Source organism: Anolis sagrei, chromosome X (genome assembly GCF_037176765.1).
Source record: "Anolis sagrei isolate rAnoSag1 chromosome X, rAnoSag1.mat, whole genome shotgun sequence".
NCBI lineage: Eukaryota > Metazoa > Chordata > Lepidosauria > Squamata > Dactyloidae > Anolis > Anolis sagrei.
The window spans coordinates 35562521-35581446 of NC_090034.1; the positions used below are offsets into that span (position 1 = coordinate 35562521).

Below are 18926 nucleotides of genomic sequence, written 5' to 3' on the forward strand. Positions count from 1 at the left end.
GTCTTTCGCATTTCCCTTTTTTGGTATGGGGATATAAGTTGATTTTTTCCAGTCTGATGGCCATTCTTGTGTTTTCCATATTTGCTGGCAAATGGCATGCATCACCTTGACACCATCATCTTTTAAGATTTTAAACAGTTCAGCTGGGATCCCGTCATCTCCTGCTGCCTTGTTGTTAGCAATGCTTCTTAAGGCCCATTCAACCTCACTCCTCAGGATGTCTGGTTCTAATTCATTCACCACACCAACTATTTCCTCCTAGTTCTGAGGAAACTAATAAAACGCTAAGCCATGTTTTTCTCTTCTGTAAACATTTGTCCTCATCTCTACAATGGCTTTCTTAAAGTCCATTGATCATTATCTAGGAATAATATTAAGGACAGGATGATGTTAATGTCCTGCATTAGCAATGGACCCATGAAGACTGTCAAAATTTGCTAGCTCCCAGTGGCCTATTCCTCTGATGCCTGGCTACTTTTATAGTTCCTGTTGCCTCTTCTTCCTGGCATAAACTCGCAACAGGAATCTAGCTTCTATCCTGATAGAAAAGGGAAATTGTCAGCCAAAATGTAGCCAAATTTTAATTGAAAGTAGTGGGGACATTGACTAAAACATATGTAATGAAAACTCTAGGGCTTTATCATGTCAGAAGCAAATTGAGGGTACATTTATAATTATTTAGAAACACAAACAAAGTTAAAAACTTGGCATTATACTAAATGTCCTTTGACCTGAAGCTGGCCACTTCAAGGGCCTCTGGTGTCGCTGTAAGAAGGTCCTCCATTGTTTATGTAACGGGACTCAAACTGCATTGTAGTAAGTGGCCTGTGGTTTGCTCTTCTCCACACTTGAATGTCATGGACTCTACTTTGTAGCCCCATCTCTGAAGATTGGCTCTGTATCTCGTGGTACCAGAGCACAGTCTGTTCAGTGCCTTCCAAGTTGCCCAGTCTTCTGTGTGTCCAGGGGGAAGTCTTTCATTCGATATCAGCCATGGATTGAGGTTCTGGGTTTTAGGCTGCCACTTTTGGACTCACACTTGCTGAGGTGTTCCTGCGAGCATATCTGTAGATCTTAGAAAGCCATTTCTTGATTTAGAGGCCTGGGAGAGCTTTGCTCTGCCCTGCTGCAGAAGAGACCCTGGGGCCTGAGCATTCATCAGCATTGATGAAAATGTCTGTCTCTTCTGGCAGTGGCTGATCATTTGTGTCAGTGTTAAACATTGCTGGAGCAAACATTAAACATTTACTGTATTAAGATATATTTTATTTTTCTAGACTTAGCTATTGTGTTATTATTGTTTCCCATACTCGATTTATGTAAGTTTTAGTTGTGCTGACTCATTGGGTCAATTGTGACTGGATCTACACCACCATATAATCCAGTATATGATCCCAAATTATCTGCTTTGAGCTGGTTATAAAGCAGATAATCTGGGATCAGAAACCAGATGATATGGCAGTGTAGATCCAGCCAAAGATTGGAGAAATGAATAAAAATATAAAGAAGAGTAGTAGCACAACAGCTCATCAAAAGAGAACAACAACAATACAGGATTCTGAGTAACAGCGGAGTTTGTAAAAGGAAAGAATTATTTACAACATAAGCAAGTAACCAGTGGGTTACAAACTAGGGCTGGGCGGTTTCGTTTTGTAATTTCGTAATTCGTTAAAAATTCGTTATTTTTTTTTATAACGAAGCGATATTGAATCATCCAGGAGCAACTAAAAAACGAAACGAATTTTTCCAATTCGTTTCGTAATTGTTTCGTTATTGATTCGTTATTGATTCGTTATTATTTCCGCATGTCTGGTGCAAGTTTTAGGGTTGCTGTTTGTTTTCTCAGTGAAAAAAAATATAATTATCACACCAACAGTCAACAACAGAGGGAGAGGGAAGCTTCAGAAGTATTTTTAGCGTATTGCGCGATCGCGGCCGCCATTAACGAATCGATTCGTAATCGATTCATAATTGTTTCGTAATTGTTTTATGATTTCTGAAATTTCGTAAATATCGAACTTTTTTTAAGGAAAATTTTCGGAATTCTTTCAAATAACGAAACGCAAAAAACCCCTAAAAACGAATCGAGTTTAGAAACAAATTTTTCCTTGTTTGGACAGCCCTACAAACTAAAGCTTGAACTTTTAAAAAAAATCAATTGTATCAAAAGACTTACTACTGTTGTGCTGTTACCCTCAAGAAAGCCCAGTGTCCAGCCCTGCAATGGCAGTGGATACATTCCATGTCTTCTCTCAAGCCCCTTACATGTCTTATCAGTAAAATCTGAGAAGTTGTTGGATTGTTCACTACTTCCTCTGTGCTGCAGGCACTTACAAGGGAAGAACACACATTTGGTCATGAAAATATACAATTGATCTAAAAATTTCATACGCTGTCTTGGTTCAAGCATTCATTTACCTGCTTTTCTGCAGCTTGCAGCGGTGGGGCTTCAGATTGACCTGTGGCTTACAGGTAACAAGTTAACCACTCCTGCTGTATGTGATAGCGTGCAATCAAATTGCTTCCAGCAGTTTTAAATTGATACCTGATGGCTGAACAAATATGCTGATGAATGCAATAGTCGCTTGTTGAAACTAGCAGTTTTAATGCCTTCCTGTATTGCTTTCGATTGTGGCATTATAAAATAGCTGCATGCACCAAAATGAGTAAGAAGAGCTTGCTTAGGCCTTTGACCTGATTTCCTCCTCCTCCCTTGAGTCAACTGTTCAGTTTTCCAAAAATCCCTCTTCAGTCAACAAAACCCTGATTCATTTGTGCACATAATCTAACTCAGTTCCTCTTTCTGAGAGTCCGTCTCTGTAACTTTAATCTCCGAGTTGAGCAGGTTGGGATCACTTCTTGGGTTGTACGAAAGGCACCCAGGTTTATTCATCTACTGGTAAGTAAAGGAGAAGAGAGATGTGCTTGGTATTTTGGGGATACAGATAAAGTTGTTTGCATTCTCTGGATCTCTTCACTACTTTTTACTAAAAAATATCACGGAACTAGGTGGGCCTGCTGTCTCAATTTCTGAAACCTTTGAAACTCTTGGTTTCTTAGGGCAGTATCTCAGCAGAGCCAAAATGTTGAGTTAATAGGCAACTAAAATATCTTGAAAGACCCTTTAATTCTTCATCATGGCGATACTGAAACTGACTTCATAAGCAGTACTGTCTTCCTTCTTGTATAGATACTTAGGGAGTTGTTTAGACAATTACTCAAGTGTTGTTGGACAGAACCTTTTAGATTAATCAATTTCATAATTCTTAAATCCAATATTTATTTATTTATTTATTTATTTATCATGCCAGAAGTGAATTGAGGGTACAGTTATAATGTATTTAAAAACACAAAGTTTAAAACTTGGCATTATGCTAAATGTCCTTTGACCAAAAGCTGGACACTTGGGAGTGCCTCTGGTGTTGCTGTAAGAAGATCCTCCATTGTGCATGTGGTGGGGCTCAGGCTGCATTGTAGTAAGTGGTTTGTGGTTTGCTCTCCTCTGCACTCGCATGTTGTGGACTCTACTTTGTAGCCCCATTTCTTGAGGTTAGCTCTGCATCTCATGGCCAGTCTGTTCAGTGCCTTCCAAGTTGCCCAGTCTTCTGTGTGCTCAGGAGGAATTTCTCATCTGGTATCAGTCACTGATTGACATTCCAGGTTTTAGCTTGCCACTTTTGGACTCTCGCTTGCTGAGGTGTTTCTGCGAGTATCTCTGTAGATCTTAGGAAGCTATTTCTTAATTTAAATCATTGGCTTGCTGGCAGATATCCGAACAGAGGACGGGCTGGAGATGCCCGTGCTTTGGTTCTTTAATTACTGGGTACTACTTCCCAGAGGATGTCAGGTGGTGCAATACTGGCTAAACAGTATAATTTCTCCAGTGGTGTAGGGCGTAGGCATTCTGTGATAATGCAGCATGCAGGCATGCCGCCGGGGGGGGGGGGGGGCTTGGGGGGCTTCAGCCCCCCCCCCCCGAAATTCTCATGGTGGTTCGCGAAAAGACCTCACTGGTGCATTATTTAAACTGTTATGTTTATTCATATCATGATCCGATCACCATACTCAATATATCCCATATGCATGGGGGTAATGGGGTAACGATACAAAAGGTTTGCTAGGGTAGACCCTCTTTAGCTCAGACTCAGCCCCCCCCCCCCCCCCCCGGATCAAAATCCTGGCTACGGGCCTAGCAGCTACATGCCTGCCTCCACCACACTCCGGGGCAGAGAGTTCCACTGCTGAACTGCTCTCACAGTCAGGAAGTTCTTCCTAATGTTCAGATGGAATCCCCTTTCTTGTAGTTTGAAGCCATTGTTCCGCATCCTAGTCTCCAGGGAAGCAGAAAACAAGCTTGCTCCCTCCTCCCTATGACTTCCTCTCACATATTTATACATGGCTATCATGTCTCCTCTCAGCCTTCTCTTCTTCAGGCTAAACACGCCCAGCTTTTTAAGCTGCTCCTCATACAGCTTGTTCTCCAGACCCTTGATCATTTTAGTCACCCTCCTCTGGACACATTCCAGCTTGTCAATATCTCTCTCCAATTGTGGTGCCCAGAATTGGACACAATATTCCAGGTGTGGTCTAACCAAGGCAGAATAGAGAGATAGCATGACTTCCCTGGATCTAGACACTATGTTCCTATTGATGCAGGCCAAAATCCCATTGGCTTTTTTTGCCACCGCATCACATTTTTGGCTCATGTTTAACTTGTTGTCCACCAGGATCCCAAGATGTTTTTCACACGTACTGCTCTCGAGCCAGGCCTCCCCCATTCTGTATCTTTGCATTTCATTTTTTCTGCCTAAGTGGAGTATCTTGCATTTGTCACTGTTGAACTTCATTTTGTTAGTTTTGGCCCCTCTCTCTAATCTGTCAAGATCATTTTGAATTCTGCTCCTGTCTTCTGGAATATTGGCTATCCCTCCCAATTTGGTGTCGTCTGCAAACTTGATGATCATGCCTTCTAACCCTTCATCTAAGTCATTAATAACCATGTTGAACAGGACCGGGCCCAGGACGGAACCCTGCGGCACTCTGCGGCACTCTGTTCGTCACTTCTTTCCAGGATGAAGAGGAAGCATTGGTGAGCATCCTCTGGTGAGCACCACTGTGTCTGGTTGTGATCCCCAGGCTGTGCCAGTCAGCTTTTGTATGATATTATTTGTAGCACTCACTTTTTGCTTGATATTCAAGCAGTGCTTCTTGCAAGTCAGAGCACAGTCCAGGGTAACTCCCAGTTATTTGGATGTGCTGCAATGCTTCAGTGGGATTACTTCCCAGGTAATCCTCTGAGCTTGAGATACTTGTCTGTTTTAAAGATGAAAAGCACACTCTGCATTTTAGATGGATTAGGAATCAACTGGTTTGCTCTGTAAATAGGCAGGAAGAATAGCTAAAGTTTCAGAGAGCTTCTGTTCAACCATTTCAAAGTTCACTGCTTGAGCGGTGATGGCATGATCATTAGCATTGATGAAAATCTCTGTCCCATCTGGCAGAGGCTGGTCATTTGTGTAAATGTTAAACATTGATGGAGCAAGCACACTTCCCTGAGGCAGGTTGTTCTTCTGTTTTCGCCATCTGCTTATATGACCCTGGAACCTAACAAAAAAGCTCTTGTATTGTAGCAGATTTCTTAAGAAGCGGGTGAGGTGGTAGTCCTTTGTGATATTAGAAATTTCTCTTAGAAGAAGGTGATGATTTAAAGTATCATATGCTGCTGACAGGTCTATGAAGGCAGCTTCATTCAATATATAGGGAGGGAGGGATAGTTGCAGACAGTATGTGGACCCCATTGTGGACCTGAACAGCACTAAACTGCAACTGGAAGTTATTTCAGGAATTTCAGTTTTTCTTTGTGTGAGCACAAATAACTTATATCTTGCAAAGCAACAATCCACTTGGGCAGAAACAGTTCAATTAGAAGCCATCGTGAAACTATTCCCTCTTTTTCAGTATTTTGTCTATCTGTCTGTTTGTTTTTGTTAAAATGTAATACAAATGTCTGGTTGCTGATGACACGATAAATAAAAATAGTATTATTTTTCTCAGTTCTTGTGGGTTTTTTCGGGCTATATGGCCATGTTCTAGAGGCATTTCTCCTGGACGTTTCGCCTGCATCTATGGCAAGCATCCTCAGAGGTCATAGATGCAGGCGAAACGTCCAGGAGAAATGCCTCTAGAACATGGCCATATAGCCCGAAAAAACCCACAAGAACTGAGTGATTCCGGCCATGAAAGCCTTCGACAATACAGTATTATTTTTATTAATATTATTAAGCATGATGAGGAAAAAATGATGAAAGATGTGGTGGGGGAACATGGGAAACTTGTTTTCCCACCACTGCAACAAATTTGGTAAAAGCTATGGCTTAGGGACCCTAAAAAATTGTGTTAAAGACAGGAGGAACAAAAATGAAATCAGTGAGGCAAGAAAAATGTGGATTTGAGAAGGCAAGTAAAGACAAATAGTACTGTGAAAATGTGAACAAGATTTATTAGTGATGATTTTTTAAATAAGACGATGTACTGGGATGGAAAAGAAATATGGAAGATTACTGCACTGTATGACTATGGCAGCAAGGATAACATATGCAAAGAAATGGCAAAATGCAGAAATTCCAACAAAAGATTGAATTTACTGGAAATGGACAAGTTGTCTACTTTGATTAGAGGAACATAATTTGAGACGTTGATTGCTTAGATCTCCATTTTGCAGAATGAAGGGAATGATATACTAAGTGTAGGTTTTAATTATTAGTATGCTTGATTAAATTGAAGAAGCATAAGATATTAAGTATAGCCTATGTTAAGAAAAATCAGAAGTCATTATAATCTATGCTATTTTGGCTCAGGCTCTTTTTTCAATGTTTTTCTTTCTCTTTATGTTTACTATATTCTTGTGTTTATATATAATTACCTGTCATAATGTATTGAAACATTTTTATTTTATTAAAAAAAAGCAGTGTAGTCAGATGTAGAAGGGAGAGGCAAGTTGGTCTTGCTGTTGTTTTGAAAGCGCCAAGATTTGTTCTTTGTGCCAGGAGCTTCTCTTTGAGCCTTGTGATGCGCAGCAACTAACAGCTGGTTTGGCTTAACGCTTGGAACCCAAATGAACCTGTAACTTGCTGAAGCTAACTTCACCACTCAGTATTTTCATCAGCCAATGGAGAGAGCATTCTCAGATGAAACAAGCCTCATGAGTAGTTGCAAGCCATTAACTGTCAACACTTTCTTTGGATTGAGTTACCCAATTAATTTGCTGGCAGGGGTACCTGACAAAATGCTTTTCCTGCTTAAAAAAGATGTCTGACATCTGTCCTTAAACTTGTTAAATCTTTCCTTGGTGGGAGATGAAGGTCTGGGTGGGTCGGGCTGTATGTGCCTCAGGGATTCCTGTTTATCTTCATGGCTGTAAAAGTTGTAGGCTGCACTCCTTGGGAAGAGCGCAACCCCTTCCTTTGTTATCAGGAGTGCTGTTAGTGTTGCTGGCTATTACTTCCAACTGTTCATTGATGAAGCAAACCATTAGATAAATGAGCAACAAATACCTGCATAAACAGATTGGTATTCAGGTGACAGCACAAATATCCAGCATGAAGAGATAGCAGATAGGCGGAAATGCAATGCTAAAGCCTTTCTTCTGTACCACAGGAAAAGAACCTTTACTTGGCAACAGTAAAATTAGCACTATTCTCACATCCATTTAAAATGTAAAGCCTGGATGGGCTATGGGTAAATCTGCACTATAGAATGAATGCAATTTGACATACAATCATAGAACTCTAGAATTGGAAGAGACTTCGTAGGCCATCTAGTTCTGCCAAGAAGCAGGAAAATCGCATTCAAAGCACCCCTGACAGATGGCTATCCAGCCTCTGTTTAAAAGCCTCCAAAGAAGGAGCCTCCACCACACTCCAGAGCAGAGAGTTCCACTGCTGAACAGCTCTCACAGTTAGGAAGTTCTTCCTCATTTTCAAGTGGAATCTCCTTTCTTTTCTGTAGTTTGAAGTCATTCTTCCACTGAGTCCTAGTCTCCAGGGCAGCAGAAAACAAGTTTGCTCCCTCCTCCCTATGACTTCCCCTCACATATTTATCCATGACCCTCATCATGTCTTCTCTCAGTCTTCTCTTTTGCAAGCTAAATATGGCCAGCTCTTTAGGCCATTCCTCATAGGGCTTGTTCTCCAGACCCTTGATCATCTTAGTCACCCTCCTCTGAATACATTCCATCTCAGAGTAAACAACTCCCTTCAGTTGCAGTGCCCATAATGGGACACAGTGTGATTCCATTGGATTTTATAGCTGCCACATCACATTGTTTAACTTGTTGTCCACGAGGACTCCAAGATCTGTTTCACATGTCCTTCTGTCGAGCCAGGCGTTCCCCATTCTGTATCTTTGCATTTCATTTTTTTCTGCCTAAGTGGAGTATCTTGCATTTCTCTCTGTTGAACTTCATTTTGTTAGTTTTGGCCAATTATCTCTCTAATCTTTTCAGATGGTTTTGAATTCTGCGCCTGTCTTCTGGAGTACCAGCTATCCCTTCCAATTTGGTGTTGTCTGCAAACTTGATGATCATGCCTTATAACCCTTCATCTAAGTCATTAAAAAGATGTTGAACAGAACTGGGCCCAGGAGGGCACCCTGCTTATGGCACTCCACTCATCACTTCTTTCCAGGATGAAGGGAAAGCATTGCTGAGCACCCTTTGGGTTCGTTCACTTAACCAGTTACAGATCCAGCTAACCGTTGTTTTGCCTAGCCCACATTTAACTAGTTTGTTTGCCATGGATTTAATTATCACAGCTCAGTTCTAGGGAATCCTGGGAGTTGTAGTTGTACAAGGTCTTAGCCGTCTCTGCCCCAAAGTGCTAGTGACTAGCCATCCAGAGTTCTACCATGTAGAATAGATGCATCCTACATTGAAGAAGCCAGTCTCTTAGTTTGAATCTTGTGCTGTATAGTGCCTTATAAACCAAGAGCAACACTTTGAACATGATTTGGTGGCCAATTGGCAATCACTTTCCATCTTCTCCCACTTGTATTGGATGTGCAGAAGAGGAGACCCAACTACCCAGCTTGGAGACTACTCTTGTTACTGCAGCCTACATGAGTTGCTACTGTTGAATGTGACAAGGTGGAGGCTCCTCCTTTAGAGGCTTTTAAGCAGAGACTGGATGGCCATATGTTGGGGTGCTTTGAATGCGATTTTCCTGCTTCTTGGTAGGGGGTTGGACTGGATGGCCCAGGAGGTCTCCTCCAACTTTGTGATTCTATGAATCATGCCCAAGCAGAGCCCAATGTCTGCTGCTTTATAGGAACCCGGTCTTGATGTTAGAAAAGAGTGTCCATGAAATTCCAGTCTGGGAAAGGCTGCTGTGGTATAGCAGATGGAGCTAGCAGTAGTTATGCACACTTTTCTACTAGGACTATTTGGGGCAGCATGTAATGGCAGAAATAATTCATGTAGCAGTCTGTGTTGCACATGGCCCCATCTAACTCAGAATATATCAGGGAAAGAGGACTGTCACCTATATCCTGGTGACACCAGCCACAATCCTCTGGGGATTGTCCCCAGCAACATTGGATAGATGGTTAAAAGCATAAAAGACCTGTGCCTTTCTACAGCATGGTTACCAAGAACTAACACACAAGCCTTTAAATGCCACTCCCTGGAGCTTTGCGGGTGGAACAAGAAGCAATGTGAGACAAAGACCCCCAACTTCCAGAGCTAGTCTAAGAGGAAATAGTGGTCTGCTTAGCTGAGTGTTGTTTTCCATGGCACCAGGTTAGTTTGCCATGCAGCCACAATTGCCTTCCATTTCACACTGTTGCTGCCCATACCCAGCGCTTTCAGGGTTCTGCTTTATTGCTTTGCAATAATTTCTCAGAGGGTTTTCGATTGAGGCTCTTGTCAATAGAGGGCAGTAGGTAACAGGTGCTTGCTCATGCAGAGCACTGCCAAGAACATGCATATGGAACAGTGCCGGCTTTTTGGTTAAATTGCAACAGGAGGACTTTTTGCAAAATGCCCACATGTTTCTGAATTTTTTAATGACCCTTCCGTGTAGCAAACTACTGAAACAATTCTTTTCCTGTTATAATTTTAGTGCATTTCATTGATATCAGACAATCCTTTGTTATCAGTTTACAAGCCTCCTACCTTTAATACCTTTGTAGAGGAAATCATATAGTAACTATGTAAACAGTGTAAAAGAACTGTGTGAACTTTCACCCAGAAATCTTGTAGGAAAAAAAGTCTTTAATTTAAAAAGAACCAGTAGGAAAGGGAATGGAAATTAGTTTTGCCTTTGACTACCTACAAAATATGCTTGGAAACATCTGATTTCTGTGTTTTCTTTATTGGTAAGCCAGATATGTACTTCTAGATTGTGGTTCCTTCCTACTCCCTAAAACTGTTTGCTTTGTTATTGCAAAGTGCACCAGATCTAACATGGAAATGAGTAAATATTGAGCTAAATCCAATTCTGTGTTCTATAAATGTTAATGAGAGGTTCTAGTAATTGCTTAACTACGTCCCAGTGATTTCAGTGGATCCACTCTGGTTGGATTTAGCCTACTGAAACTTTGTGTAGAAACACTATCTTGAAGATACAATCTGTTGTTTTCTCTTTCACTGAAGGCATGTTTCTTTGGTGCTGCTCACTATAACATAGTGCTGCGTTGTTTGAAAAATGCATGTTTGTTTGCTTCAAAACCATTTGTCCCCATTTTTACTAACTTGGCTGAACACTCGATCAGTTTAGTTGCTGAAGTTCATGAATTACATTATTACTTTATTTTTATCCCTACTTTCTCCCAATATAGGGACTCCAGGCAACTTAAGATTTCCTCCTATAGGTGCATACATTTAGATTCCCAACCTTTTTTTGCTTCTGCCCCACCTCAGCTTCTCTCAAATCCTGATGCCCTCCCCCGCTTTGACATATAATTCATATTATTCCAAAAGAGAACTCCTTCCTCTTCATGTGGAGAAAGCCTAAAAGGCCACTCACTTGCTCCGAACAAGCTTCCAAAGAACATGACATCCATGAAAGAGAAAAATAAAAGAACACATAGATTGGAGTAATCTGCATCAAATTCAGGGTAACTTACTGGTTCCACTTCATTGTTTGTATTTGTTGAGAATATGCAAGAATATCCTGTCACCTGATGTCAATTTTCTAGTGGATGATCATCATTTTAAAATCTTTTTCATATACAAATATTGATTTCCCTAATGAAAGTGAGCAATTTAAAAAGGTTGCGGATAGTGAGATCTGGACGGCGGATAGCAAAACCCAAAGTGCGGATACCAAGATCTGTTAGGTGGATGATGGGTACCGGCAGTGGGCCTCCTGTGGATCCGTGCCTGGCACCAGTTGAAGAAGAAGCCACTGAGCTGGAAAGGATGACAGCTTGCAGTAAACTGCAAATGGAAGCCGACATGTTTGACAAGAGTAAAACAGACATTTTTATACAATAAGGTCTTTTGTTTTTCCCACTGACTCTCAGATGGGACTGATTTTGCACTGACTGGAGGAGCTGATGTCTGACTTCACACCGGCTGGGAGGATTCCCTCTCCAAGGTGGGACTGCGGTGGCCACCAGCCAATCAGAGAACATTCCCTGCTTCCAATGCACATTTCTGCTCTCCAATGGCTGACAGGGGACAGGATGACTAGAGGGACAAAATAACACACAGTTTCATGAGAGAATTACAGTGTTTCAACTCTGGGACGAACAAAAAGGAGCCATTTGATCCCATGAGTTTTATTGTCAGTATAATCTTGTCATGAGTCCTCAGCGAATGAGTCAAATGCCTCTGGTGCTAATGCTCATCGTGTTCCATACCAGTATATTGTCAAAAGTGAGTGGATTGTGGAAATGGCACTCTGGAAAGCGAGGCAAGACCTCCCAGTATCATGGAAGAGGTGCTAAGTGATTAATGTGCCTTTCTTATGTCCATGTGGCTGTACAAAGGAAGGGTGGCCCAACTCCGTGTCCTGTTGTCCCTTGCATAGCTGGCTTTATGGGAATCAATAGAGATGGATTGATCCAGAAATGATGGGTGCTTGAGTCCATTGTAGTTAGGTGATGACCAGGAAAACCGCTGGAGGGAATTTCAAGGTCAAGAGGTGCTGGCAAAAGGCCACCAGAATCTTGCTTTAGTGGCTTCAGGTCTCCAAAACTTTCATGAAACACAAAATATTATATGATACACAGAAGGGGTCCGTGGATATCAGGGGAAGCCAGTTATGGGAACCACGGTACCCACAGGGGCAAGGGTTGGTTCGGGGTTAATTAGGGTGAAGGGAGGTTATATTCTGGGGGAAAGAAGTAAGGGGACCCCCATTCTGAGGGCAAAGGGGGGTATGGGGGCATGCAGTTACCAGGGACAGCTGCCAGAGATGGGAAGGGGAGAAAATAACAGGAGGCAAAGAGGATACAAAGAATCAAATATAAGGATAATGCACAGCAGTGCACATTTATTAAAGGGGTTACTTTGTAACAAAGGAGGAAAGAGTCTTGGTTAAAAAGTATCCAGGAGGTTGGTAGCTGCTGCTGGGCTCCTCCATTCCTCCTATCATTCACATGTTCGATCAGCTGGGCTCCGGGATCCCACTCTCCACGGGCCTTTCCACCACGGTACTTGTAGTTTGTCTTCATTCATTTGACCCCGGCCGGGGGGGGGGGGGGGGGTCGGGGTCATGCTCGATTTCCCTATGATTGTGCTTTGGTTTTTTTTCACAGATTTCTTGCTACATTCATAGGCAAAACAAAAAGATATTTTAATATATTTTGTATAGCTTGCAATGTTAAAAGGACACTGAGAGGAGTGTCTGGCATGAAAATTGTCTTCCTTTTCTGGGCTCCTACACTTGTCCATAGTTCACTCTCTGCTCTAACCACTCTTTCCTCTCTATTAGCAGGCTTTCTTCCCCTTCTCTTCATCGTAACCAGCTGGTCACTGTCTACATCCTGATTTCAATTTTTAAAATATGTATGTCACAATATGTACTTATAGACTATATATGAGGCCCACAAGAAAAGCAAAAACACACATTCTCAAATTCCCCATCTCCTTAAAATTCAAAGTGTTGCTTTTTTCAGATGGTATTACCTATCAACATTTTTTTTTCTAGAGCCAATATGCAATTTATTGTTTTGCAATTGAAATCTTCTGTCTCTTTAATAGATGAAAGTCGGTTCAACAGACCAAAATGTACAGCTCTGTTTTTGGAGAGAGGTCTCCAATGACTTAACAATAGAAAATTCCTTATAGCCTAGGAAAAATGCTTCCTTGTTTCTCACATTTCTCTCCCAAGTACAAAAATAAGTTCCAGATCTTGTACCACATAGACAGATGACTCAGGAATAAGGCACCTTCCAAGCCATCTTTGGAATGAAATACTATAAGGAAAATAAGAATTTGAGGGAGCCCAGTAAGAGGCTTTAATCCTATTGTTGCAGGTGTTTCTGCTTAGTCCTAGACCGACAACTGTTGTGTGCTTATCCTGGCTTCTGAGCTTGATAGGCAAGGCAAATGCAAACAGTAATTTCCCTGTTCATCTCAAAATGCAAATTTCAAATCAGGATGGGGAGGCAGGAGACTGGAGTGGGATCAGAAAAACGATAAGACTGTGTGTGGATTCTAACTCGCGTCTCCATTCGCATAAGGAGACCATTTCCACCAACTCTATCCTTCAGCTACAATTCCAGTCATTCTAACAGACTTTTCTGGGCTGGGAGGCAAGGACAGAATCCACTTGTACTGTTAATGTTCTTCTCAAAGCTCGGAAAAGTTACGTTTTCGACTAAAATTGTTGACTTAGGGGAGTCTGGGAGTCGTAGGTCAGAAATCAACTTTTCAGATCTCATGGTTTTGTCCATGAAAGTAAATTTAGGATTCAAACATTAAATACATTCAGTCCAATTTTGGATGGCTGTATTTCTTCAATTAATAACTGGGGCAGCATACAGGGAGCATACAACTCCCATGTTACACCAGCTCCACTGGCGGCCAGTTTGCTACCGGGCACAATTCAAAGTGCTGGCTTTGGCCTATAAAGCCCTTAACGGCCCCGGCCCAATTTACCTGTCTGAACGCATCTCCCCCTATGAACCATTGTGGAGATTAAGATCCTCCAAGGAGGTCCTGCTCTCAGTCCCCGCATTGTCAGAGGCACGATTGGTGGGGATGAGAGAGAGGGCCTTCTCAGTGATTCCGGGCTATGGAACTCCCTTCCTGGTGAGATCAGGTTGTCCTCCCTCCTGTCCATCAGAAGGATGGTAAAAATTTGGCTGTGGGACCAAACTTTCAGGACAGTGCAATAACGCAGTGATAGGAAACCTTACCAGGTAAATTAGATTTGACACAGATGATCAAGATGGTTTTAAACAGTGTATTTTAATACTGAGACAAATGTTTTTAATGATTATGTATGCATATAATGAATTCACGTCCAGGCATTGAATGTTTGCTGTATATATGCTGTGTTCCACCCTGAGTCCCCTTCAGGGTGAGAAAGGCGGAATATAAATGTTCTAAATAAATAAATAATTGTACTTACTTACTTAGGCGATCCCTCGTAGTCCAAGGATGATGGTCTTCCAAGTGTAGTGTCCTGGCGGTGGGCCCGTAGGTGACTGTGGAGCCCTATTCTTAATCTGCATCTTCTCCCAAAGTGAGGGCATCGGTTTCCAGGTGGAAGGCAGTCCCGGTCGGGGTTGGCTTGATGTGCCTTCCTCTTGGCACGTTTCTCTCTTTTGCCCTCCATTCGTGCCGCTTCAAATTCTACAGCACTGCTGGTCACAGCTGACCTCCAACTGGAGTGCTCAAGGGCCAGGGCTTCCCAGTTCTCAGTGTCTATGCCAGAGTTTTTAAGGTTGTCTTTGAGCCCATCTTTAAATCTCTTTTCCTATCCTCCAACATTCCATTTTCCATTTTTTAGTTCAGAATAGAGCAACTGCTTTGGGAGACGGTGGTCAGGCATCCCGACAACGTGGCCAGTCCAGCGGAGTTGATGGTGGAGGACCATCGCTTCAATCGATTGTAAGACGTGTTGAGCGAGTGGGCTTATTAACAAAAGACCCTCCTCATAAAGGCACAGCAAAGTAACTTAGCAGCAGCAGCATGACCCAGCACCAGTAGCCCAAAATGATAAAAAGAACACAGAGACTAATGCTGTCCCTTCCATAGGAGGCTTTTCTTTGTAGTAAAAGACTATAGTTGCACTATTTATAATAACAAGGTTTCTACAACACAAATAAACAAATACATAGTAGCTTTATACACAGCAGCCTTCATACACTGGAGCTTATCACATGAGGCTTCTCTCATACTCAGCCTTCTCATAGACAAAGGCCTACCTCACAGAGAAGCCTTGTCACACAGACTGGGGAGTTCCCTCACTTAGGCAAACTAACACAAACAGGCTTCAGCCTACTAACTCTTGCAGTGCTTGACTCGCATTTTTGTAATAAAAAATATCCAGTTAATTTTTAATATGTCTGATAAGACGCACTCTAATTTCACTACCAATAACAACAATACATAAGATATACCTGTGATCATAAGACACACCCCATTTTAGAGATGTTGATATAGGAAAAAAGTATGTCTTAGAATTGAAAAAAAAAACCCAGTATTTTACCTGTAGCTGCAGGAATCCTTAGCAGGGTATTGGGAACTGGGAAGTTTAACTGCTGTTGAATGGTGGCACGAGACTGTTGTCAGTAGACTCTTGTCTGTATTGATCTGAGCTTGACAGCCCCAAGCAGTAGTTTTGGCAGACTGTTAATGGGGGAAATCCTATCAACACTGTTCTCTACTCGCTGCTTTTAATTGTTGGAGCGAAATAATGTGAACACCTGTGGAAAAAGGATTTCCTTCTGGTTGGATTAAAATGGGGGAGGTTGCAGAATATTTTGGCAAGGTAGCATGAAAGGTAGAGCTTGAATTAGAAGCAGAATTAGTTTCATAGAAATGGGGAAAGATTGCTTTAACAATGTTCCTGGACTCATAAAAATAATTCAATTTGCGTTTGATAAAATCCCGTGGGTCGTCACTCACCGGGGCAAGGTGAAGTTAATTATTTGGAGCTGTTATAGAGTTCAGTTATTGATTTTCATTTCCCCCATCTCTACACGGCCATTGCTCCATTCTGGAAAACCGTTAATACATGCAAGCTGTCTGTAGCTGAGAATTGCGCAGAATCCTTGTCCTGTTACTAACATTCTCATCATTGCTTCAGCTGGAGGGGAAAGTGAGGCTGCATTGTGGTTTTATTACTAGATCCCATTCCCAGTGGGCCAATATAGCAAATATTTGAAAAGCTTCACAAGGTTCTGATTTGTAAAAGAACATTTGTCATGCCGTTGAAGCATGGCCTGAATCCAGAAACATGCAGAATTGTGTTTTAGGGAAGGAACATAAAGAGTATTTAGCAACTTCATATTAAAAAACTCCTACCCAGTAGTGTTACTTAGACACACTCAGATGCAACCGCAAACTATACTTCAGCATTATTTTACAAAATACATGTTAATTTCTGAGAACCAATATGGTGAAATGGTTGAAGAGTCAGACCAGTGCTCCAAGATTTGAATCCCTGTTTGGTCATGAAACCCACTGGGTGCCCTTGGGCAAGTTGTATTTTCTCAGAGGGAGGCAAACAGTATCTGGATTTTTTATTTTTATTTACAGTGTCAGAAGTGAATTGAGAATACAGTTATAATATTTAGAAAACCCACAAACAAAGTTAAAAACTTGGCATTATACTAAATTTCCTTTGATCAGGAGCTGGCCACTGGAAGTGCCTCTGGTGTCTCTGTAAGAAGGCCCTCCCTTGCACATGTGGCAGGGCTCAGAGCACATCGTAGTAAGTGGTCTGTAGTTTGCTCTTCTCCATACACACATGTCATGGACTCCATTTGATAGCCCCATTTCTTAAGGTTAGCTCTATATTGTGGTGCCAGAACACAGTCTGTTCAGTGCCTTCCAAGTCACCCAGTCTTCTGTGTGCCCAGGAGGGAGTTTCTCATCCAGTATCAGCCACTGATTGAGATTCTGGGTTTTAGCCTGCCACTTTTGGACTCTCGCTAGCTGAGGTGTAGATCTTAGAAAGCTGTCTGGGGGGTGGTGCTCATCTCAATTTCTAAGCCAAACAACCAGTATTGTTCATAGACATCTCCAAGGTCATGTGGCCAGCATGACTGCAGTGGGTAACATCTCTAGTGGGTAACATCTGGATAACTCTTATTTATTTTTATTTATTTACATCATTTTTACCCCGCTCATATCAGCCCAAGGGCAACTCAGGCGGCTGAGAGGATGTCACTTTAGGGCAGTGGTTCTCAACCAGTGGGTACCCAGGTGTTTTGGCCTACAACTCCCAGAAACCCCTGCCAGTTTACAGGCTGTTAGGATTTCTGGGAGTTGCAGGCCAAATTTTCTGGAGTCCTGTGTGCCCAGACCCAGTAGATGTGGTGGAGCGCTGACTCTACATCCTTTGTGGTTATTTTTGCTGTTGAATGTTTGCGTTTTGTTCTGTATCTGTAAACTGCCCTGAGTCCCTTCGGGGAGAGAGGGTGGTCCAGAAAATTATTATTATTATTATTATTATTATTATTATTATTATTATTGTGGTCAGATCTTTACAGCTGGGTTGTTAGAGGCCAGGTTTGACATTGTGATCAAAGTCTGTCTCAGCCTCATCATCACTTTGCTTGCTGCAGTTTCTAATTTCTGAACCTTAAAAAAATCAGTTTCTCTTTTTCTCTCTCATTCCAAAGTCCTGCTAATTCCTGCTAATGAGAAGCAGAGGCTGTATTTGTGTGAATTTCTGAGTTGTATCGGTCCTTATTGCCACTGTTTCATTTGCAGGCTGCCACAGCATGACCCTTCACTGACCCTCTTTGGAAGAAGCCTGCCATCCTCATCGGTTACCCATGTGCATTCTTTTCTTCAAGTTTGACCCTCGACCTGTTTCCAAAAATGCATACAGGTAACGTTCACCTCTGGTTCTCCTCTTTTATCTCCATGATTATTGCCACTGTTGTCGGGATATGAAAAGCCATTTGTGCCATTGCTCACTGTGCTGGCCATGCAATGCTGTTGGTGACCTTAATCTAGCCTCCCATTTCTCTCCTAAATGGAAAACCAGTGCTGTTTGTAGAGGTCTAGTTTCTGATCTTGGTCTTTAGAGTGAGAGAACAGAATTAGCACTTTCAAAGTTCTTTTTTTTAAGTATTTTTCCTTTTGTAGGGTTCAGAAGGGAAATTATTTGTTACGCGAATTGAAGCAGCAACTTATTCGCTATTTTGTTAATATTTTTTCTTTATTTTATTTATTTACTATATTTATATCAATTTCTTCTCACCCCGAAGTTGACTCAGAGCGGCTTACATAACTTGGCACAATTTGATGCCGCAATTCAACAATATACAAAAAATACAATATATAAACAATAAAACAAATAAAACATATATCACTGGGGAGGGAGTTCCATAGCCAAGGGGCCACCACTAAGAAGGCTCTGTCTCTCATCCCCACCAATTGTGCTTGCAACAGAGGTGGGACTGAGAGCAGGGCCTCCCCAGAAGATCTTAACACTCTTGCAGGTTCATAGGGAGATATACGTTCAGATAGGTAAGCTGGGATGGAACCGTTTACGGCAGTATTTCTCAATCTGGGTGTCGGGACCCCTGGGGGGGGGGGCAGTCGCGAAGGGGTTTCAGAGGGGTCACCAAAGACCACTAGAAAACATATATTTCAGATGGTCTTACTTGGCAGAGAAGGCTGAAGATCTCTCTGCCTATCCTTCTCCTTTTTGGAAACCGATGACGAATCCTCCCACCAAAAGCCCTCCTCCACTGTGATTGACCAAGGGGAGGGCTGTTTCTGAGACTCCAAGCAG

The 18926-nt window shown here is 42.0% G+C and overlaps 1 protein-coding gene across 3 annotated transcripts in view; it reads left to right on the forward strand.

Annotated features, from left to right (window-relative positions):
- The window catches only part of TANGO2 (transport and golgi organization 2 homolog), a 146703-nt gene that overhangs the window by 30457 nt on the left and 97320 nt on the right, over positions 1–18926 (forward strand). For 2 of the 3 annotated variants that reach the window (XM_060785714.2, XM_067473185.1), the window contains exon 2: positions 17894–18014. In XM_060785714.2, the coding sequence (XP_060641697.1) occupies positions 17959–18014 (56 nt within the window). In that variant the 5' untranslated portion in view covers positions 17894–17958. Of the gene's footprint in view, positions 1–2775; positions 2900–17893; positions 18015–18926 lie in introns of those variants that run through there. The other variant, XM_060785713.2, reaches the window with a different exon arrangement.